The sequence below is a fragment of the Elephas maximus genome, chromosome 16, assembly GCF_024166365.1.
Source record: "Elephas maximus indicus isolate mEleMax1 chromosome 16, mEleMax1 primary haplotype, whole genome shotgun sequence".
In the NCBI taxonomy this organism is placed as follows: domain Eukaryota; kingdom Metazoa; phylum Chordata; class Mammalia; order Proboscidea; family Elephantidae; genus Elephas; species Elephas maximus.
Genome location: NC_064834.1, coordinates 27554359 through 27578514, shown reverse-complemented (window position 1 = coordinate 27578514; position 24156 = coordinate 27554359). Strand labels below are relative to the sequence as shown.

The 24156-nt window shown below is 38.0% G+C and overlaps 1 protein-coding gene across 1 annotated transcript in view; it reads right to left on the bottom strand.

Moving 5' to 3' along the window:
• The window catches only part of ANK3 (ankyrin 3), a 706927-nt gene that overhangs the window by 585761 nt on the left and 97010 nt on the right, over positions 1-24156 (bottom strand). Inside the window, exon 2 of the mRNA XM_049855202.1 lies at positions 5500-5529. Coding sequence (XP_049711159.1) covers positions 5500-5529 — 30 coding nt within the window. The remainder of the gene's footprint in view (positions 1-5499; positions 5530-24156) is intronic.

Below are 24156 nucleotides of genomic sequence, written 5' to 3'. Positions count from 1 at the left end.
ATCTAGATTAATCTCTTTAGCTTACAATTCAAAGCCCCGACACGACTCCAGCCTACCTTTTCAGTAATAGTTACCACTTTAACAAAAAACACAATCCTAAACTGTGCCTAGACATATTTTCTAATAATTATCGTATTTGAAAACAATTCTACAGTTAGCCACCATAGCTAGGAAACAGGTATCTGTTTACTAATTTTTTTAATTAAACTTTGAGGGTTAGACATAATAAGAGAATTTTAAAAAGCACGCTAGAAAAATATCAAAATGAGATATTTTGATATCATCATCAAAATGAGAGCTAAAGTATTAATAGTATTCATATATAAAAAGCACATGTAAATTGACAAGAAAAATACTAAAACCTTAAAAAAATAATGCCCAAAGACATGTATAGACAATTCACAAAAGATGATGCTAAATGATCGCTAGCATGAAAAAAATGTTCTACTTCATTGTGATCAAATTAAAAAAAAAGGATGGGGCCCTGCTGTAGAAAGATTCTTTTACCGGGTACAATTTTGATGGCTGGTCTCTATGTATTGTATTTTTAGAAATGAAACTTTGCCAACTGTCAAAATCTTGAATCCAGTAACCACCCCCGAACTAACAGAGTGTCCCCATCACGTTTTTACATTATTCTCCAGCTCAAATATAATAGCCAAAAAAAAACTAGTTTTTTTTTTTTTATCACTGGCTTGAGCCAAGCAAGCATAATAAACCTGCAGGAAAAAATAAAAGAGATTATTCCCCTACCTTGAGGGAGACAGAAAACAGACAGCATCAGATGTCTGGGGGGAAATACTATGATATCAGAGTTCATTTCTGAAATCTTTAACAAGTGTAAAGTGATTCTGAAAAACCAAAGGAAGCAATTGAAAAACTAGATTTTCTCATGGGCAAAAGACTCCTAGATAGTATTTTGTGAGAGTATGGGATGAACACTTTAGTTGTGCTAAACTGGTGTCAGTTATTTGCATCTGATAACCAGGTATTAGTTAACTGAAGAATTATCACTGACATGATGATTACTGGTAACCTGTGTGTTTTTTTTAACTATTTTGATTAAGTGATATTTTTAATCTTTCAAATCAATCTCCACCTCTCTCTCTCTCACACACACACACATAAGCATTGTTAACACAATTTTTAAAGGCCCTAGAATAAATCTATTCTCTTCAGAATAGCAATCGATGCAAACATGTCACAGAAAGGCATTTAGGGCTGATATTCCAAAATGAAAATGAGAGCCTTTTGTTCCCACTGACCATACACCTTCAGAAAGAGCCCAGCTGAAGCAACAAGGAGGAAAGGACATTCCTGAGCTGTGAGATCAATCCTGGGGATGAGTGAAATGACAGCAGATGCAGCTAGAGTGCCCTCATATCTGAACGTGTCATAAGTCTGTCTCATCCGTAGCACAAGACGCCCACATAAAGACCTCCAGAGCAGCATCGCAGCAGCATGCTGCTAGCTCTGATTTGTTCTTAATGCAGAATGAAAACAAACATTCACAAACAAAAGAAATCATCCACGTAATTTTAGGCAGCCTCACTGTAGCTTAGACCCTTAAATCCGGCCCAAGTCAGTCCTGACAGTTTCCAGAATTGTGTCATCAGGATTCAGACTGTGTGCGACATGATGCAACACCGTTCCTGACTACTCATATTCCATGGCTCAAAAACAAAAGAATTCTATCAGAGAGGCTCACGCTTCCTCCATCCTTTCCATTAAACAAATCGAACGTTCTGACAGCACACCTATCTATAGATGTCAAGTCACATCTACAAACATCTAAATCAAAACCTTGCCCAGGTAAGTCTTCAGGCAGAGAAGGCTTAAAAAGTAACCTCGGTTTCTTAAATGTTACCATTGGATTCACATTCTATAAAATCACATAAAGCAGTGGGAGGAAACGATCAAAGAAAAAGATTCCACATGTAATAAACAGTTTTCCTTGCGTTTTTATCGATGCTTTTCTTAACCCATTAAACTCAGAATTCATCCAAGTAAACTCTTCAATTTGTACACTATGAAGTCTTTAGCTCTTCGTGCTCTAACCCCAGGAGGACTTCAACATTTTAACTGGGTGAGAGGATTCAATAAGAGATTCTGGAAAAGGATTCTGTGTGCCTTCCTGAGGCCCCAGGCATCATTTTGCTGGCAGTGTGTGTTGAACCATTAAGTGACAGGAGACGGAGGGACTAGTGGGGGCGTCAAGCAATGAGTGACTCCTTTAGAATTCCGATCCCTTACTTCTAGCATGTTCTTTGAAACCACGACAAGGAGGAAAGAAGGCAAACTGAGTTACCAGGCCAGTCAGAGTTCCAGAGCACCGCAGCAGTTGAGTTTATACCCAGACCGGGTGGAAGCCAAAAGAAACGCTCCCAAGATGCCAAAAACATAAAGTTGAACAAAAAACAAAACCAGCTGCCTCCGAGTTAATTGCAACACGTGTCAGAGTAGAGTTGCCCTCCTGAGGATTTTCAGTGGCTGATTTTTTGGAAGTAGATGGCCAGCCCTTTCTTCTGAGGTACCTCTGGGCAGACTCAAACCACCAGCCTTTTGGTAAGTAGTTGGGTGCTAACCATTTGTAGCACCCGGGGACTCTGAAAGTAGAAGAAAGCCTCCACTTTGGAGATAAAGGATTTCAACTCCCAGCCTCTGTATGTTTGACTCGATTTCACTCATTCACCAAAACTGAACTCCTGGAGGTGCAGGAACCTCTGAAGAAATCACTTCCGCTTGGCATTCCTGATAATAGCCTTGTGTCTTCTGGGAACAGGGGTATGAAGTCAGTGCTTCAATAAAGACAGCATTTCAATTACTTGTAAAAGATTGCTGCAGAAGACAGCACAACCACACATATTCCATGAAGCTGTTTAAACGGCAAAAGGTTAGGCAAATGAAGTTGACCCACACACAAATACACGTGTAAAACGGAACAAGAAAGGCCTATGTTCAAACAAGAAAAGTTTGACATGGCTGCACAACTCGAAGAATGTAATCAAATGTCACCGAATTGTACACGCAGAAACTGTTGAATTGGTACATGTTCGTCGTGCTGTGTATATTCTCAACAACACAAAAATAAAATAAATTATATGTTTAAAAAACAACAACAACATGGTAAATACTTCTGCACATTCTGGTGGTGAAAATTTATCAGACTGACAATGTAAGTCCCAAGATTAATTAATAATGTATTCTTTCTTGATAATAAAAAAAAAAATGAATACATGCAAATGAAAAAAAAAAGTTGTTTCATTCTCACGAAGGTTTAAGAGACCTTCAAGACAAACTAAAATATTTCTGTCTTGAGATCTGACAACATATTCTTGTTCTTCACCACAGTACTGGTGAAATTCATATTCCATTCATTCTAAATTTCATATCAATTACTATCTATATTGGATTTAAAATTCTAAAACAGTATCAGGGGATGCTTTTGTGCAACCACACAATGGGGTAGGAATGGTAAAAGGTGGGATACACACATTTGTGTTTTTATTTCACTATTATTACTTCAAACAACCTATTTACATTTCTACTTACCCAACTATAAAACGAAAGCTTTAGGTGAGGCTCCTAAAAGTCCATCTGAGCTTTGAAATGGTGAAGATGTCTGTTTAACTTTCTATATAACCACTAACTAGATCTAGATCTATGTTTCCGTCAAACTGTTTAACATATAACTCAATATTTTTTATCTGAAAAATGGATATACTTTTTCTATTACTGTGAAGAGAATATACTCTCAAAATCCAAAAGTACTTTGAAGAGGAGGACATATTATACATACATAAGATGAAATTATGTGTAGGACTCAGATACATCTGGTTTTAGCTTATCACTAATGACACAAGGAGCCCTGGTGGCACAGTGTGGACTGGCAATGTTATAATACTCTGCCGAATTAGAACCCTGCTGGCGACCTGATGAAAAATGCCTACTGAACAAATGTAACAATCTTCGTAGACTACATTATCATTCTTATGACTAGTTCATAAAAAATAAAGTATTACTCTCCTATCTCACTGAACCAAAAAAAGCATAACATTTTAGGAATATAATTCAAGCAAATCTATATTTCAAATGATGGAGATAGTGATATATGTTAAAGAAGCAAAACAACTAAAGGTTCTATAAACACATTACAAAAAAAACACATTATAGATAGGCAATGTCATCATAAATTAATTATTACTGAGTTTAACCCTATGGAATAACTGCTGCTTGAGCATTTTTGACCAAAATGGCAATTTCACACAATTCAACCCAAGAAAATTTACACACAAAATGCAGAATTCGCCTTGGAGAAAACACTATAATAACATGAATTGTATTATTTACTATTTATTGAACTCTCTTTACGGAACTGAGTTCAATGATCCACAGGTTTTATCTCGATAAATCCTTAAACCAAATCTATGAAGCAGAGACTACTATGAATCTATTTTCATGGGAGGAAAGGAAAGCACAGAGTGATTCAGTACCTTTCCCAAGATCATGGAGCCAAGTAGAGCCTGTCATTCAAATGAAGTCTGTCCTATTTCCTATCCTGCTGGCAGAAAAGAATAAATGGCTCCCAGACTAAAAGGAGAAAGCCCAGTAGATGCTATGAGCATATGGCAAGATGAATAGTGGGGGCTCCAGGAGGATGGGAGGCTGAGAGGGAGAGAGCTGCAGCGTTCACCTATCGTTACACAGGAGAAATGCAGCCTCCACGGCCCGCTGAACAGCATACCCCTCCAGGTGAGATGAACACAGCAGGTTATCACAACCGAGTCTTTCACTATTAAAATCATTAAACTGGCTCTCTTCGCTCTAACTCCAGACCTACCAAGCAAATGTCTGATCATCATGGGATTCCCATAAAGATTTTTCAAACATGAGAGAATGTGCTGATGAGCCAAACCAAACACCTGGTTTTCATGATATATTAAAAGGAAGCATTAATGCTGTATCAGTCCCTAGGAGATATGGTTACTCTTTAATAAAAAAAAAAAACCTGTTGCCATTGAGCAGATTCTGACGCATAGTAACCCTATAGGACAGAGTAGAACTGCCCCACAGGGTGTCCTAGGCTGTAAATCTTTACAGAAGCAGACTGCCACATCTCTTTCCTGCTGAGCAGCTGAGGGGTTCAAACCGACCACCTTTCATTTAGCAGCTGAGCACTTAACCACTGCACAAACAGGGCTTGTTGGCTACTTTTTAGATGCCATAAAATCAAGCCTCAAATTGCACAGTGGAGAACACAGCAGACACCCCAACATACCAATCCTACCATAAGCATGTGTTCACACGACCAGGTGGCCCCAGTAGGCAAACCTGTAAAAGCCTTCAAATTGTTCTCTAATTTAAACAAAAATTAAGCAGCTAAACAGTACTATCTCACATAAATAATCCATTTGACTCTATGTTTATAATTATATCACAGAAGGGAAACTTGTCTACAGAAAATAGTACATTTGTAGAGTTCAGGGGAATTTTCTTTACCTTTCCAGAGCTTCGTGAATAGTAGTCACCCTAAAAAACAAAGACACAAACATTTAGCAAACACAAAATAATTTCATATTTTCCATGAAAGCAGTTTAAAAAGCACATTATTAATGGACTAATAATGTCCAATATGTCCCAAAAGGGGACACAAAGTAAAACAGGAAACGTAATAGATTATAAAAAGGTATCTGCAGGAAACGCCTGGATAAAAACAGAAAAAGAAAAGCTCTGAACCATGCACACAAAATTACTAGCATCAATAATCTGAATAAAAGTTTCAAAAATGAAACTGTGCCAAATACACAAAAAAGTATAATCCTGAAACTGAAATGAATATACCCATGAGATGCATGTAACATATGCATATAACAGTTATAATAAAAATACAAAAAGAAAAAAAAAGTCTGTCCTCAGTGTCAAAATGCTTGCATAGTAAAATATTTTTTATACTGTTTTTCTCAATGGATTTTATGAGACACCTATTTGTCTCAAACTTCATATCCCCAAACACTGTTTACTAAGAGCCTGAACAACAAGGCATGTAAAAGCCAATAATTTGATTATATAAGAGATGACATGGTCCCTATATTATTATTACAACCTAAAAACAGAAAATTAAGAACCCACTCTGAGCACAGGCACCACATGATGAAGATTAAGGCTGACTATCTGCTTTTACAAAATACTAACTTTATTCTATGAGGGAAAAAAAGGGTGGAGAAATTCAGCTCATGTCCCATTAGGATATACAGGAATATGTACCAAGATACAAATGACTCCAAGTGGTATCAAAGTTTAATTATATAGAACATGAAGAAAGAAACCTTATAGGTTGTACCTTTAGCTCTAACTATACTTACATAAAGTTAATTTGAATCTGCTAAAACCTATATAAACTGATACCATAAAAATTACTGTCTGCTTGAAAAGAAAAATCCACTAACAAAGAATTAAATCCGAAATTTCAAGTTTACATCTGACATTCCAATAAAGGAAATTAACATATCTAAAACCTAAACCTTACTTTATTCTTGATACCTTAGCGACATTGTCTCACTTAATCCTCATGACGACTTCTATAACATCCATTTTAACAACTTTTTGTAATCGTGAAAAGCCATGTGCATTTTTTGTGGAAAATATGCAAAACACAGAAAATAAAAACCAATCATGATCCTACCACTTACAGAAAAATTAATATTTTATATTGTTCCCTTTCCAATACAGTCACAACACAGCCTTTTAAACATGTCTGGGATTATACCAGAGGTGGAGTGTATCTTCCCTTTGTCCCTTAACAACTAGTCATTTCTTGCATATAATAATTTTGAAAACATGATCTTAATATTAATAGCTGCACCCTAATCTTCATACTCACATGGCAACATTTGTTCAAACATCTCCTGATATTTATGATTTAAGTTGTTCAGGTTTTTTGTGTTTGTTTTTCTAGCACATCTAACACTGCTATAATACCTGTCATGGATTGAATTGTGTCCCCCCAAAAATGTGTTTATTAACTTGGTTGGGCCCCAAAAAATGTGTTTATTAACTTGGTTAGGCCATGATTCCTTGTATTCTGTGGTTGTCCTCCATTTTGTGATTGTAATTTTATGTTAAAAAAGATTCGGGTGGGATTCTAACACCCTTACCAGGTCACATCCCTGATCCAGTGTAAAGGGAGTTTCCCGGGGGTGTGGGCTGCAACACCTTTTCTCTCTCAAAAGATAAAAGGAAAGGGAAGTAAGCAGAGAGTTGGGGACCTCATACCACCAAGAAAGAAGCACCTAAAACAGAGTGTGTCCTTTGGACCAGGGTTCCTGAGCAGAGAGCTTCTGGTCCAGGGCAAGATTGAGAAGGACCTTCCTACACAGCCAACAGACAGGGAAAGCCTTCCCCTGGAGCTGACACCCTGAATTTGGACTTTTAGCCCACTTTACTGTGAGAAAATAAACTTCTCTTTGTTAAAGCCATCTACCTGTGGTATTTCTGTTAGAGCAGCACTAGATGACTAAGACAATATCCTTGTACAAAAACCTTGACTTTATAATATCTGCTAATTTCCTTAAATGAAACTCACTAAAATAAATTTTGTCATGGCATTTGTTATAGATTTACCACCAAAAGAACAATTAGCAGTATATAAAAAAAATATAAAAAGCAGCTCCTATTTCCCTAAGGAAACCCTGGTGGCATAGCGGTTGAGTGCTACAGCTGCTAACCAAGAGGTCAGCAGTTCGAATTCACCAGGCGCTCCTTGGAAACTCTATGATGCAGTTCTACTCTGTCCTATAGGGTTGCTGTGAGTCGGAATCAACTCGACGGCAGTGGGTTTGGTTTTTTTGGTTCATTTCCCTAAACATTCATAAATATATTTTAACACTTCCATAAAATACTTTTTCATTTTGTACTGAAAATAGTATCTAATTTTTATTTTAGTTATTTTTCTTGTTATTACAGCACAGCAATTTTTCAAGAAATTTATAGCAATTCTGTTTAGTGTCTGCTTACAGCCTTTGATCATTTTTACTTAGGAAATTTGTGGTTTTCTTATTTGTAAGAGCTCTTTATTCATTAAGAATATCAATCATTTGTATATCATCTTTGTATAAATATTTTCATTTGCCTTCCCAGTCTGTTATCTACATTTTGGTTTGGTTTATAATGATTTTTGATGGACAGAAGTTTAAATTTTATGTAATCAAACCTATAAGTCTTTTCTTTTGTGGTTTCTTCCATAGCTTTTATGCTTACAAAGTTCTTCCTCGGTCTAGTATCAATTATATAGTCATTTATATTTTCCTTTACCTGCCCCCCTCATACCCAACACCACCTTTTACCCATGTAAAATTCATTGTGGATATGGCATGAAATGAGTATTTAATGTGATTTCTCACCACATCCCCCCCAACCATTCTTTTTGTGGGTCATTTGTGTAAGATCAGCTTTGAGATTAGTTGCTTTGAGTCAAAACCTGAGTTTTCACACCATAGCAAGTTGTTTTCTTTTTTAACCTCTTCAAATCTTACCCACCACCCACTGCCGTCAAGTCAATTCCAACTCATAGCAACCCTATAGGACAGAGTAGAACTGCCTCATACAGTTTCCAAGGAGCACCTGGCGGATTTGAACTGCCGACCTCTTGGTTAGCAGCCATAGCACTTAACCACTACGCCATCAGGGTTTCCTTCAAATCTTAAGTTTCCTAATTTGTCAAGCAAGATTTGTAATAACAATGCCCATCTATCTACCTGGCTTGTTGTATGGATTAAACCAGATGACGTACAGAAAGTGCCTACTTCGAGCTTAGCATTCCTGCCCAAATACACCAATGGCTGTAGCCCTGATTCAGGGCTCTCTGTTTTCTCCTTCGTTCCATCTGTCAATTCTTGTGTCCACAGTATAAACTTTACAGAAGTATATAGACCTTATATAATATATGGCAGATAAACGAGATAAAGATATTTCTCCAGTTTCTTTTTCAAAAAAAATTTTGGCTATCCCCATCTGTCTGTTCTTCACACAGTCCCAACTCTCATTTCTTATTACAGTTACTCCTGTTAGTTTCCATGAAGTCAGCCCCCGACTCATGGTGACTCCATGCACAACAGAAGGAAATGCTACCCAGTCCTGTGCCATCTCCAGGGTTGACTGCGGGTTGGACCTTGTGATCCACACAGTTTTCACTGGCTGATTTTTGGAAGTACATCACCAGGCCTTTTTTCCTAGTCCATCCTAGTCTGGAAGCTTTACTGAAACCTGTTCAACATCATAGCAACACACAAGCTTCCGCTGACAGACGGGTAGTGAATGCACATGAATTGTCTTGCGGGGGAACCAAACCAGGGTCTCTAACTTGGAAGGTGAGAATTCTACCACTAAACCACCACTGCCCTCTACATTTATTCTTAAGATGCTCTTTTCCCACAGGTATACTTTTTTTTTTTTTTGGTAGTGGCAGGGGTTGGGGGGCAAGCCTCATTACATAGGCAAGGACTTCCAAACCAATGTTCAAAATTAATGGTGGAAACAGATATCATTGTCTTTTAATTGATTAAAATATCAAAGCTTCTAGGGTCTCATTGAGTATGATGTTAGCTATGGGTTTAAAACAGGTGGACTTTATAATATTAAGGAAGTACCTTTCTATTCTTAGCTTTTTGAGATTAAGTATTTTTATCTCCATTCCACAGAGAAAACAGAGCCCTGGTGACACAGTGGTTAAGAACTCCGCTGCTAATCAAAGGGTCTGCGGTTTGAATTCACCAGCTGTTCCTTGGAAACCCTGTGGGGCAGTTCTATTCTGTCTTATAGGGTCGCTATGAGTCGGAATTGACTCGATGGCAACCGGAACAGAGAAAACTCATTTTTAAAGAAGTAAAATATGTTGCTCAAAGTCACGAACCTAGTACATAGTGGGTCCTGAATACACAACCAAGTAGCCTTGTTTCAATCCTTTTTATTTTCCATTGCCCGTTGCTGCTGTTGCTAGCTGCCATCGAGTTGTTCCCCAATTTACGGCAACAATGGAACAAAAAGCTGCCAGATCTTGTGCCATCCCCATGATCGGCTGCAAATTGGACTGTTATGATTCATAGGGTTTTTGTTGGCTGATTCTTCAGATGTAGATCACCAGGACTTTCTTCCTAGCCTGTCTTAGTCTGGAAGCTGAAACCTGTTCAGTATCACAGCAATAAGCAAGTCTACAGTGATAGACGAGTGGTGTCTACCTTTGAGGTGCATTGGTAAGGAATCAAAGCCAGGTTTCCTGCATGTAAGGCAAGAATTCTACCACTGACCCACCACTGTCCTCTGCAAGCATGTTACCACCCCATAATACAGTCAGTCTCCAGACTAGCAGTATGTTTTGTCCCAAGCTTAGGCATATAAATTCATTGTTTCAGCCTTCTAAAGCATTTTCTTATAAAAGCAATTCAATAAGGAACGGCTAGTTTCTCAGCTCAGCTGAAGAAATGTAGATCATCCAAAATGCACCTGTAGAAATATTTCAATATTCCTCAACATTTCTACAGGAAAATGAGTTCAGTGGGAGATACTAAAGACAGAGTTGGAACTTCTTCCCAATTATCCCATGGACAGAGAGAACAAAGAACTTCCATGGCTTTGGGTCATTGAGGGCACAAACACTGCGCTAAAAAAAAATGGTAGAAATCTGAAGTGAAATAAAAACTCTTAGAGGAAACTCTTGGAAGTTAGCAGATAGGATGAAGAAGGTAGCAAAAAGTAGAACAGAGGGGAAAAGCAACAGAATGGAATGGTGAAGCGGCCCCTCCTGCTCTCCAACCCTTCCCTGAAAACCCATAAAAGTCCACAGTGTCAAGCAGGGCAAACAATATAAATAAGCTTCGGCTCATCTGCCATCCTTTTCATGGCCACTAGCCAGGCACTAACCTGAATTTGTCCGCTTGCACTAGCCCACTGTTTTACAGGAAGGCAGGCTTTTGTTCTACTGGCCTGATGTCTCTCTGTACTGTTTTAGGATAGTTTAACTTTAGCAAATGTAGAAAGATCAATGCAGAATAAAAACTACAATCGAGAAGAAAGTTACAGTTTTAAGACCTCACAATAAAAGCTGACCTACTGTTTTCTCAGAGGTAGCTCGCCAGGACATACTCTTTCTAGGTCACTTCTGCCCTCTTTTGGGAGAGCTTCTTGTCTCCCAGGCTTTCTCCCTTCTCCCTAACAGGGACCCCATATGCTGCCTCCCCAAACCTCTCTGTCCTCTAAAACAAGCAAGCCCTACCTTCTTTTCTTTATTCTCCAAATGAGGCCTGAGAGTCTTGCTAAGACCTGATCTGAGTGACAAAGAGTTGACAAGAACACACAGTTAATAAGTAACAGAGTCTAGATGTGAACCCAGGCTTAGGGTCTGCAAAATTTCAACACCTTGTAGTTTCTAAACACTTCTATTTGATGCCAAGAATTAGACACAAATGAACAATTTTTACATGTTGAGCACTAGGCTCAAGCATGACATCTTGAAAACAATCTTGTTAAGAGAATCGTTACTCGTACTGTTGCTTCAAAAGTAGCAGTGGCTATTCTGTAGTTAACAATAATGCTAATTACTAAAACCACTTACTGCTTCAAAGCAGTGATTCTTTAATGAATAAAAAGAAAGGAAACTGATACTTTCTCCAATAACAACAAATAATATTTGTGAGATAGTGGGTCTTTAATAAGTGCCCAGCACAAACTACATTTAATTCTTCAAACAATATGAGTTAAGGACTATTACTGTTACAATTATACTGATAAAGAATCTTAGGTAAATTAATAAACTGGAGATTTACTAAAGTAGCAGGAAATATGCCTTGGGCTTTTGAGATCTCTTCTAAGCAAGAAACAGAGGACAGGGCTATTTTTGTCTTCTTCACCATTGTATTCCCAACACCTGACACAGCATCTGATTAATATATGCTCATTAAATATGAGTTGAATCACTATATGAACGAGCATTTTAAAAGTCATCTTTCCTTGTGTAAGGCATACTGGAATCCAACAAGGCAGAGTGAGGAGGTTTAATGAAGAAAGAAGAGGACAGAACCAAAGTTAAATGAATTCTCAAAGTATTTTTCACACTGGGACCAACAGGACTCAACTAGATCCTTTAGTTTAGGTTCCCAAAAGTCACTAACCTATATATAGTGGCAAATTTTGCAGACTATCTGTTGTGCAGTGAATTACTTACTATGGTCACTTTTAACACACATGGTCTTGTAACTCCCATGAAATGATCGGGTGGGACTATGCAAATAAGGTTCTTGTGGCCCACCAGACGGATTGGTCAGCTTGCTAACAATGCAAATAAGTTGCATGAAACCCCTGTGGAGGGGGGGGACCATGCGAATAAGGTATATGAAACCTAATAGGGGGACTGGTCAGTTTTGCCATCCCACTAGGCTTAAAAAGAGAGCCAATCCCACCAAGAAGAAGAACCAGGAGTGGAGCGTGCCCTTTGTACTCGGGGCCCCTGCACTGAGAATCTCCTAGATCCAGGAGACAGAGAGAGCTGTAACACTGGAGACTGCACGAGACAGCAAGAAGTGGAGGCAAGAGTGGCAGAGAAGTGACAGCAGTAGAATCAGCAGAAGACAGCATGGTGGGCTTCCCAGCCCACAGAACAAGGCAGCTACAGTGGGCTTGCTGACCCACAAAGCAACAGAGCTGAGTGCCTACAGGCAAGAGGCTCGCTTGCAGAGTGGGGTGCCTCCAGGCACCTACTGGTGGAGCTCGCTTGGTGACCTATGGAGCTCGCTAGCTGAGCACCTCCGGGCAGGATATTTCCTGGAGGAGTGGGGTGTCTCTGAACATTTCTCTGTGGAGCTAAAGAGCTTTGTAATGCTTGACCAAGCAGGGCAGAGGCCAGGCGCAAGCAGAGGCCAGGGACTGAGAGCAGAGAGAGGAGGCCTGTCCTGAAGGGGCTGAGAGGAGCCTGTCTTGGGGCAAGTGGGTGGAAAGGTGCTGAGAGAGCTGTCCTGCACTGAAGAAGGGCAATTTTGCCTGCATGCTTCCTGAACCTGACCCCAAGTTGTAACCTGCTACTTTCCTAATAAACCTCATAATTACGAGTATTGTCTGTGAGTTCTATGTGGCCATTGCAATGAATTATCAAATGCAGCGGAGAAGTAGAGAGTGCTGTGGGAGGGATGGCTGGTGTCAGAATTGGTAAAAAAAAAAAAAAAAAAAAAACGTTGAAGGGTGGAGGTATGTTTGGCCTCCACCTCACAGGAATCAGCCTTGAGCTGGTGCTGATGACAGCGACTCTCTCTCCCTCCTCGTACAGTTAGACAAGGAGGTCTAACACCACCACACCATTTCTGCATTGTCCATGGAACACAAACCTAGTGTTTATAACTGCCTATGTAAATCCAGTTCTTTAAAACATAGATAAATCTCTGCATCCTCAGGAAAACCTTTCTAACTACTCCAGTCCACTGTAGAAGCTAATAGGGTCTATTATCTACACCATTCATTTGATTCTTAAGTATAATAGCAAAGCCTCCATTTTATGGAATCTTTAAAGGGTGGTGCAAATAGTTAACATGCTCAGCTGCTAACCAAAGGGTTGGGGGTTCGAGTCCACCCAGAGATACCTCAGAAGAAACCCCTGGCAATCTACCTCTGAAAAATCAGCCAGTGAAAACCCTATGGAGCATAGTTCTTTTCTGGCACACTTGGGGTCACCACGAGTTGGAATCGACTCAGCAACAACTGGTACTGGTTTACCTGTGACATTAAATGTTTGTTGGATCTTCTCTGAAAAACTGTAATTAAATTCTACATATATTCCATACCTTTTAGGTTCTAGTACCAACGCTGGCCTCTACAGGCAATATATAAAGAAATAAGGCACAATCCTTATCCTCAAGGAGCTTATGATCTAATAAATAGAATAATTTCAAGATTACAGCAGGTGCCATAAAAGATGTGCAAAGAAAGAGATTTAAAGAGGAATCAAATAAATCTGTTTTAAGCAATCATGCCTTTATCATAGTGAAGGCACATGCGATGAAACCAGGCGGATGGGCAGGATTTTGAACGGGCAAAACACTGCAGGTTGAGAAAACAGCAAGCATCAAGGCCGGTTAGGAAAACTTAGTATAAGTAAGTAATCTGGAGCCACTTTCACATTTTCCTGGCTTATGGGGTCAAGAAAACAGAATGTTGATTATTGAAACCACCTGGAAAATCTGGAGTGTAGAGACAAAAGTATACTAAGAAGCCATTACAGGTTGTTGAGCAGGAAAGTGACATGACTAAAACTAAGCATTAGGTTTATCCAGCAACAGTCGTGTTGGATGGAATGGAAAGGCAAACGGAAAAAAACCCAAAAAACAACCAACAAGGAAACACTCCATAATAATGCAGGGAAAAGTCATGACTGCCTAAAAAATGGTGGTGGAGGTGCCCGGCTACAACTGATGACTGCCCTGAGAGGGAACACAACAGAGAACCCCTGAGGTAACAGGAGAGCAACGGGATGCAGATCTCAAATTCTCGTAAGAAGACCAGACTTAATGGTCTGAGACTAGGAGGACACCAGAGGGCATGGTCCCCAGACCTTCTGTTAGCCCAAGACATGAGCCAACTCCTCAGACAGGGATTGGACTGGACTATAGGATAGAAAACGATACTGGGGAAGAGTGAGCTTCTTGGATCAAGAAGACACGTGAGACTATGTCGGCAGCTCCTTTCTGGAGGGGAGATGAGAAGGCAGAAGGGGACAAGAGCCGGCTGAATGGACACGGAAATACAGGGTGGAGAGAAGGAGTGTGCTGTCTCATTAGGGGGAGAGCAACTAGGAGTATATAGCAAGGTGTATACAAATTTTTATATGAGAGACTGACTTGATTTGTCAACTTTCACTGAAAGCACAATAAATATTAAAAAAAAAATGGCGGTGGAATTGAGAAAAGGCACAGATACTAGAGCACTACAAAGAAAACTGAAAATATCTCCTCCCTAACATGGAAGAAGACCTAATTAGATACAAGAAACTTACATAAATAAATACATAGAGTTATGCCAAGCCTGGGAGAAAGTAATTAATTAGCTTTTTAACAAACAAAAATTGAGAAATCAGAAGGCAGGGGTGGTTTGAGAAAGAAAAGTGAAGCAATGGAAATGAGATGCCTGGTTGTTTTCAATTCTTTTCTTCTCCAGGTACACGTGCCCATTGCCTTACTGATAGAGTCTGGTTCTTCATCTCTTGGAATCTTGTCCAGCCAACAGACAGCATAAGTGATGCTGTGCTATTTGTGACCCTGGCCTTTAAAAGGACTGGCAGGCCATCTTGGTACCCTCAACTACCAAGTAGAAAGTCCAGTCTGCTCTAAGGAGAGAGGGGTCACGAGGAGGAGTGCGGAGACACCATATGTAAGGATGAAGGAACAGAGCAGAGAAACCTTTAGATGACCACAACTGTAATAAAGACCTCAGGCAAGAACCCTACTAAGCCAGGAGAGTTAATAATACATTGTCGTTTAAGTCATTTCAAAGTGTTTCGTTATGTAGCAACAGATAACCGAAACACCTTCTATGAATTTCAAGGTAATAAATATAATTTCACTAAATCATTTTTCTACAGCTATTTCCTTTATTTAGGAAGTATAAGATCATTGAAGGTAATGAAGGTCAGGGATAAAAAAAAAAAAGTGTGACTAATTAAAATTCATAGACTACCCAGTGAGGTCTGGAAACATTCTATGTGAATAAAGATTATGAAAATCAGTTTATTTTCCAAGGTTCCTAATTTATATCTAAAAAGCTGCTGAGGATGACGTACTCAATCGGGTCTGTAATTATAACTGGCTCATCCTCCCCCCTGACTTCCTAGCTTCACTTTTCCAGTTTATTAACATCTTCAGTCTAATCCTGTCTGATAAAGTGCTCACGAGTTTGCTCAGTTCTGTGTCATTTGCCATCATATTAGAAGGTAACACACAGTCAAAAAATATACACTCTTTTCTTAGGTTTATTTTGCTATATTAAAAAGCTTTCAAAAGAATTCCATGGTTCTTGGTGTAAAATTGCAGCGTTCTGATTCTAAAAACTGAAATGAAGTACTGGTTAAAATAACGCCTTGGGACATATACAGGTACTTTAAAGATGCTGAATGAGTAAGTGAGCAGTGCTATCCAGAGGCTAATGGCTGTCAATTTTATTTGAGTAAATGTTACAGTAAAACAAAACAGAAAACCAAACCCATTGCTGTCAAGTCAACTCCAACCCATGGCAACCCTACAGGACAGAGGAGAACTGCCCCATAGAGTTTCCGAGGCTGTGATCTTTACGGAAGCAGACAGCCACATCTTTCTCCCCAGAATGGTTGATGGGCGCAAATCACCAACCTCTCAGTTAGGAGCCGAGTGTTTCACCAGTGTGTCACCAAGGCTCCTACAGTAAAAGAGGTTCTTAACTTTGTGTGTGTGTGTGTGTGTACGTGTGCACACACACGCCATGGACCCATGTGACAAAATGAAACCCTTCTCAGAATCATGTAGAAAAATAAAATATGTAGGATTACAAAGGCAACCAAGTACACTGAGAAGTAGTTACGAAATTTTTTTTTTTAAATATTTGGTAAATTTTTGTATGAGAGACTGACTTGATTTGTAAACTTTCACTTAAAGCACAATAAAAACAAAAAAAATGCTGTGATATTATATATGCTAATTTATTAATACATTAAATTTTAAGATCTAATAGCAGGTCAAATAATAACTAATTTTAAAATAGTTATAAGCATAAATAGTACTTCAAGGTACCTATAACACCTGTCATTTATTATGAAATTTTTCATAATTACTATTGGTGACAAAGTAGCAAGTACTTCTAATATTACTTTCATTTGTTATCTATATTCGTAATTAAAGGAACTGCTAAATTTTGGTTCAGAGATTAGTGAAAGGAAGCAATTTTTCCCCATCTGATTTCAAGAACCTAGTAAATTCTACTCACAGACCAAGATAGTTACATATGTTTTCAAGACATCCAGAGAAGTAAAAACGGTGCTATGACATTGGATGAGGGAAATAAAAGTGGTGTAAAAAAATAGGATACAGGGAGTACAGCCTTGCGATTTACCAAATTTAGGCAGGAGAAGAGAGGAACTAAAGACAGAAAAAAAATTTAAAGGAATGATTGAGAAATAGCAGGGTCAATTTTGGATCAAAGATTCCATATAAGAAGCCTGATCAAAAGGGGGTAAATGTGAAACAAAATTTAAAATTGTCATGAAATCCATACTTTCTGCAGCCATTAAGGCTGGATTAATCCCTGAAGCTATTGCACTGGAATAATCTTTAAACCTTAAAACCAAAAATATCCCCTAAAGTCTTTTTTTTTTTAATATACTTTAGATGAAAGTTTACAGAGGAAATTAGTTTCTCACTAAACAATTAATACACATATTGTTTTGTGACACTGGTTGCCAACCCCATGACATGTCAACACTCTCCCCTTCTCAAAGACTAAAAACTAAAAAAAAAAAAAAAACTAGGGCTCCTTAAACCAAACAACAGTTTAATTAGTAAAGAATGTCTGTCTTGAGCAGAGCATTATGCTCTTCTAGATAACTATCTATATAGGATCAAACTGACAACAGGTAGATAGAAATCTTGGGGGAGGGGGATGCAGTGAGTTTATGTTAATGTGGAGGAAAAATTCAGAAAAGGATGGTGAGAAGGGTTGTACAACTGGAAGGCTGTAATCAATGTCACTGAATTGTACATACAGAAATTGTTGAATTGGTATATGTATTGCTGTGTGTATTTTCAACAAAAATTTTAAAAAATAGTAGAAGGTTCATTCAGTCCAGGGTCACATCAGACAAAAAACAAGGGGTCAAATCAGAGCTGTGGCTTAGCAATGAAATTCAATTTAAATATGCAATTCTCATTCCATTATGATAACACAAATTTAACTACAGCAAAAAATTACTTATCAAATCAAACTGAAATTTCTAAAGAATTGTATTTATCTACTATCAGCTTTATTTTTTTGTTCAGTATTGACTCAAAGTCCATCAAGGTGGGAGGAAGGCAGATAAATGGGTGTACAGAGGCTTAAGATCATAAAGATCAAGGTTAATGGAACTTTGTTACGAGAGCTTTGCAGTAAACGGTACCTTGGCACACAGTGTTAAAGTCTACTAATGTTACGTTGATGTCTTGTATGCAAATGAAATTAAACATGCTAATTATTTACAGTATTATTTATCTGACTTCTTTGACATGAATCAATCTTTGATTTGATCAGCAGTTCACCCTCTGATTAGCTATCAACTGTGGGTGACTTTGGTGCTCAGTCTTTCTAATATCTTCACTTTAATTAACATACACCTAAGTAGTACTTTCTGTGTACGAGGCTCTGTTCCAACTACTTTACAAATGTAAATTCATTTAATCCTCGTAGCAACCCTATAACATAATTACTGTTATTGTCCCATTTTATTAATGAGGAATCTGAGGTCCAGAGAGGTTAATTAACTTGTCCAAGATCACACAGCTAGTAAGTGATCAACCCAGGATTCATACCCATGCAGTCTAACTTCACAGTCCATGCTTTGAACCACGACACTCTGTTGCCCACTGCTCCGAGATACTGTCTGACAGAGAAAATGAATGCATACAATAATATTTCGGATGCATTCTTAACAATGAACGCTTAATTCATCAATTCCATTTTATCCTTTTCCTAAACTCAATATTCCCATTCTACACCTAGGTTGAAAATATTCACTAAACAACTAATTCTCTAATCTTTAAAACTGTAAGGACCATTAGCTCTGTATCAAATGCCATTATAGGTGAACATCACTGACGGAGAAACCCATAGCTTGGCAGTTCAGGATATTTTATTCCCAATTTTGCTTGAAGCCATTTCTTGCAAAAGAGTTACATGATACAATAATATCATGGATTAAGAGATCAGCATATTGAATGTTTTCCCTCAAGCCCTAAATACCTTCCCTATGTACATTGCACCTGATAAAACACTGTTCTCTCTGAGGTCCTCTCCCCCTCTCCCCCCCCCCCGATTTGTCCAGGAGCAATTCATACACACTTCCATTCACGAACCCGTGATGTTGTGTGCTAGCTTCTGCTGTGCTGTAGAAGACAGTATCTTTACACGCCCCACAAGAAAAATCAAGCTTCGGGGAAGGTTGCTGGAGAATTCCCAGACTACAAAGCTTCAAGAAAACAAAAGCAAGGGGTCCCCATGTCATGTTTTCCCACAATTTAAGAGAAAGGCTTGCAAATTTTAAACATATATATTATATTTAAGCTGGATTGCAAAACTAAGCATGTAAATCTTGAAGTTCACTCCTCTTTTTTTAAAAAAAAATCTTTAATATACATAGACCAAAACTGCTACCTTGTTTTCAAAACACTTTTCCTACTTACCCCTGTGACAAATTGATGGTAAGTCACTCTATCAAGGTTTCTCCCCAGTAAAACTAAAGAAGGTTATTCACAGGCAACTGACACAATATGCCTAACGTTTCTAATGGGTTAGAAATTTCAAAATGATTGCTAAGGGGTTGGATATATCAAAATGTTTTCAAATAATCTGTTTAAAATTTTTCTTCAACCAAGGCATTTGCCATTTTACTGAGAATAGTTTCTCTGCTTTTTTTTTTTTTTGAAAATCTGCATTGAGCAATGAGTCATCAGATGATTTCCTTTCTTTATCCTGAGTTCCATTTCAAAGACAAAAAATGTTCTTCCTCACATGTACCTAAGCTTCCATTGTTCAAGGTTGGTTCAAGGAGACAGTTAAAACAAAGGCTTATGCTTATATCACAAAGAGCTTTATTACATGGGAGTTTATGTGCATGTGAAAGCTTTGAGGCAATTAAAATTATTATCTCTAGAGATCCATTTAAATGGCTCATAAAAACTAGCTTTTAAAGCAACTTTCATTTACATGTAATTGATTTGAATAAGGGTAACAGGCATCATATTTAAAATAATATTTAAAATACCTATCAGAAATAACTAAGATATTAAAATATTCTGTTTATTTTTCATTATTGGCTTCCTAAATAGATATCGTTCAGATTCACTATCATCTCCAGCTAGCTGATATTGAAAAATACATAATGGCAGACTGTTGCTATGGTAACCCCTCTACAACTACACATTTTCTATGGCAACCCAGGTTCCATGGAATACTAATGAAAACCCATAGCAACAGAGAGTTAAAGAGGTGATGTCTGGAGACCAAAAAGCTCATGTAACATTTATTACAAATGTTATGGATGCCTTTGTATATCTAACAAACAAAACCAGTGTTCAAAGGCACATTAGCTAGAAAATACAGGAGAGAAAAAAAAAAATCCCTTACTAAAAGAATTTACATCAATCTACTACTAAATGTGAAAATAAATAATGCATGTTTTTAAAATACAAAATCACAATTTTTATTAAAAAATGGATAGGTATTTTCTCCAGCTGCAGAAGACTTACGTGCTATAATGCAATGTGAACCCTAGAAACAACTCTAAGAGCAATTTGCTTAGATTTTATTCTTTCCTAGTTCATATTCTTTGCAAGAGTTCCAGCTATGTAACCTTTATCACTTTACCTCTAGAAGCCTCTGATTCTCTTTTGCAAATGAAGGATGTTAAATTTAAGGGACGCTACACCCTATGGGGAGCCCTGGCGGCAAGGCAGTTAAGAGCTTGGCTGCTAACCAAAAGGTTGGCAGTTCGAATTCACCAGCTGCTCCTTGAAAACCCTATGGGGCAGTTCTACTCTGTTCTATAGGGTCACCATGAGTCAAAATTGACTCAACAGCAACAAGTTTGGTCATTAACCCTATGGGGTAGCTCTACTCTATCACATAGGGTGGCAATGAGTCGGAATCAACTCAACAGCACACAACAACAACAACAAAGCCTCTATGAGTTCTAAATCATTTACCAGAATATGACTTTGCGCAAATCATTTAATCTGAGTTATCAGTTTCTTATCTGTGAAAAGGCATATCTCCCTCCTCTTCATTATCAATTTGCTATGAAATATGCTCGAAATACATGAAGAATTAAAAAAAAAAAAAGATATGCTATCTCAGCTAAAGAAAATGAATTAAAACGTCACTCTTTATAAATTTTCACTAAAAAATATTTGAGTAGTTATAAAGGTCCATGTAAAAATTCATGCACGTTACAAACTATTTGGTATAAAATTATTTATTGAACATTTACTGTAATACCAGTTGTTGGTATTACAGCAACGATCTAGAGAGATATAGATAGATCCTTGAATTCATAGAGCTTGTATTCTACCAGAAAATAAGTGAACAAAAGTTGACTAAGAATTGTGAAAGTACCACAGAGGAAATAATCAAAGTGAAGCTATTTAAAAGTATTCGTGGGAAGAAACAGGCTAGTTTAGGTTGGGTTAAGGTTGGTGGTTTGAATTTACCCAGGGACACCTCAGAAGAAAGTCCTGACAATCTACTTCCAAAAGATCACAGCCATTGAAATCCGTATGGAGTCAAGTTCTACTCTGAAACACATGGGGTCACCATGAGTTAGAATCAATTCAACTGGAACTGGTTACTGGTAGCATGTCGACCAGCCCTCCCTAAGAAAGTGATTTTCTGAAGTGAGACTTCCAGGATGAGAAGGAGCCAGCCATGGGAAGAGAGGAACGGAGAGTGTTCCAAGCAGAGGGAACAGGAAGCACAAGACCCTAGAGAACAAAAAAGGTTAAGATGTTGACCAAACATCAAGGAGGCCAGTGGGACTGAAGTTAGAGAACGGTGTCAGAATAACAGGATATGAAACCCAAAAGAGAGGCAGGGACATAGTGGGGCCATGAAAAGGATATAAATGTTATTACTCGTACAACCGGTTTTCACCAAGGGAGGAACACGTTCCTGTGACCATGTGGGGAATGGACTGGACAGAGAGAACAGTTAGGGGACTACAAAGTTGTCCAGATAAGAGATTACAATAACTTGTACAAGGACAATGATACTAATTATAGCAAGAATGGATATAGATGACATATATTTTGGAAGTAGAGAAAACAGGATTTTCTAATGGATTTAGGTATAGGAGATGAGGGTGAGGAGAATCAATTATGACTCCTAAGTTTCTAAAATGAACCACTGGGAGGTTGATGACACTATCTGCTAGTATGGAAGACAGGAAGGAGTAAACAGATTTGGGATAGCATGCAGGAATCAGGGCTCTGTTTTGTATGATTTGACTTCGGTCTTAGTCATCTAGTGCTGTTATAACAGAAATACCACAAGTGGATGGCTTTAACAAAGAGAAATTTATTTTCTCACAGTCTAGGAGGCTAGAAGTCCAAATCAGGGCATCAGCTCCAGAGGAAAGGCTTCCTCTCTCTTTTGGCTCTGGTGAAAGGTCCTTGTCATCAATCTTCCCCTGGACTAGGAGCTTCTCCTCGCAGGAACTCCAGGTCCAAAGGACAGGTTCTGCTCCCGGGCACTGCTTTCTTGGTGCTATGAGGGCCCCTCTCTCTGTTTGCTTCCCTTCTCTTTTTATCTCCAGAGATAAAAGTTGGTGCAGGCCACACTCCAAGGAAATTCCATTAACATTGGATAGGGAATGTGACCTGGGTAAGGGTATTACAATCCCACCCTAATCCTCTTTAACATAAAATTACAATCACAAAATAGAAGACAACCACGCAATACTGGGAATCACATGGCCTAACCAACTTGACACATATTTTGGGGGGACACAATTCAATCCATGACAATATTAAGCATTTTCTCGGTCCATGGCCATATATCTTCTTCTAAACGGGTAATACTACTTTATTAATTGGTACCCATTAATACAAAGCTTAGAAAAATTCAAACATAGGTTCATTTTTTAAAAATATGTATAATTATACATAAAATAGTAAAATCCTATATATATTAAAACTGTAAAAGTAGTCTAGACTCATAATGCTTGTGTGATAATGGGAGAACACACAGCAAAGCATACATACCAAAATAAATATATTCTTAAGTAACTATCTTTCCTATAGTAAAATACACAGTCATTGTAGAAACTATGAAAGATACAGAAAAAATTAGAGAAAATAACAATTACCTGTAATCTTACTATCCAGAGATAAACCCTGTTAATGTTTTGGTAAATATAAGTCTATTTTTGTTTTTAATCTTTGTGTGTTTAAGTAGTATTAGCAAAGCTACCGAAAATCAAAACTTACGTTTCAAAAATGTTTACATGAACTAAAAAATAATGTCACACTTAGATATTGTCAAGTGCCTCAGAGTCTGGTCTTGGCCAAGGAATCCAATTCCACGCATATGGATGGAACAAATACTTGGGGAGGGCCCAGCTAACCGTTTGTGACACTGGTCCTCCCCACCAATCAATTTCCTACCACCCAGTACCAGCTTCAAACCCTGTATCCACCAAAGTAGACATTCAGCTCAAATAAGACAAGCTTTTTCTGTAAAACAACATTTTAATACAATGTCACTTTATAATTCATACCCTACATATTCATTTAGGTGAAAGTCAAATTGTTCTCACAACTAGCAAGACATTGGCCCTTCAGTTATGTTTCCAACCTCTTCTAATTTATTTATAAGATAAGCACATATCTAGTACAGAAAATTCTATATCACAGTTCAATAGAATTCAAAACATTTGCTTTTCAAAAACCTCAACTGTTAACAAAAGGAAAAGAAAATAAAAGGCTTATAAAAGCAGAAGTTTGTCAATCAACCGTGAGGACATGACCATAATAAATATTTACGCACCTAACAATAGAACACTAACAGTACTGTAAAGAGAAATAAGACAATTTCACAGTAACTGTAGGAGACTTAAACACACCACTTTCAGTGAAGGGCAGAACAACTAAAAAAAAAACTCAACAAAGATACAGAATGTCTAAACAACACAATCAACCAACTTGACCTCACAGACATATATACAACACTACACCCAACAGCAGTACAATACACATTCTTCTCCACTGTACATGGATCATTCTCCAGAATAGACCATATTTTAGGCTGCAAAGCAAGCCTCATTAAAGTCAAAAATAACAAAATAATACAAAGCATCTTCACTGATCACAATTCTATAAAATTAGAAATCAGTAACAGGAAGAATACTCAGGG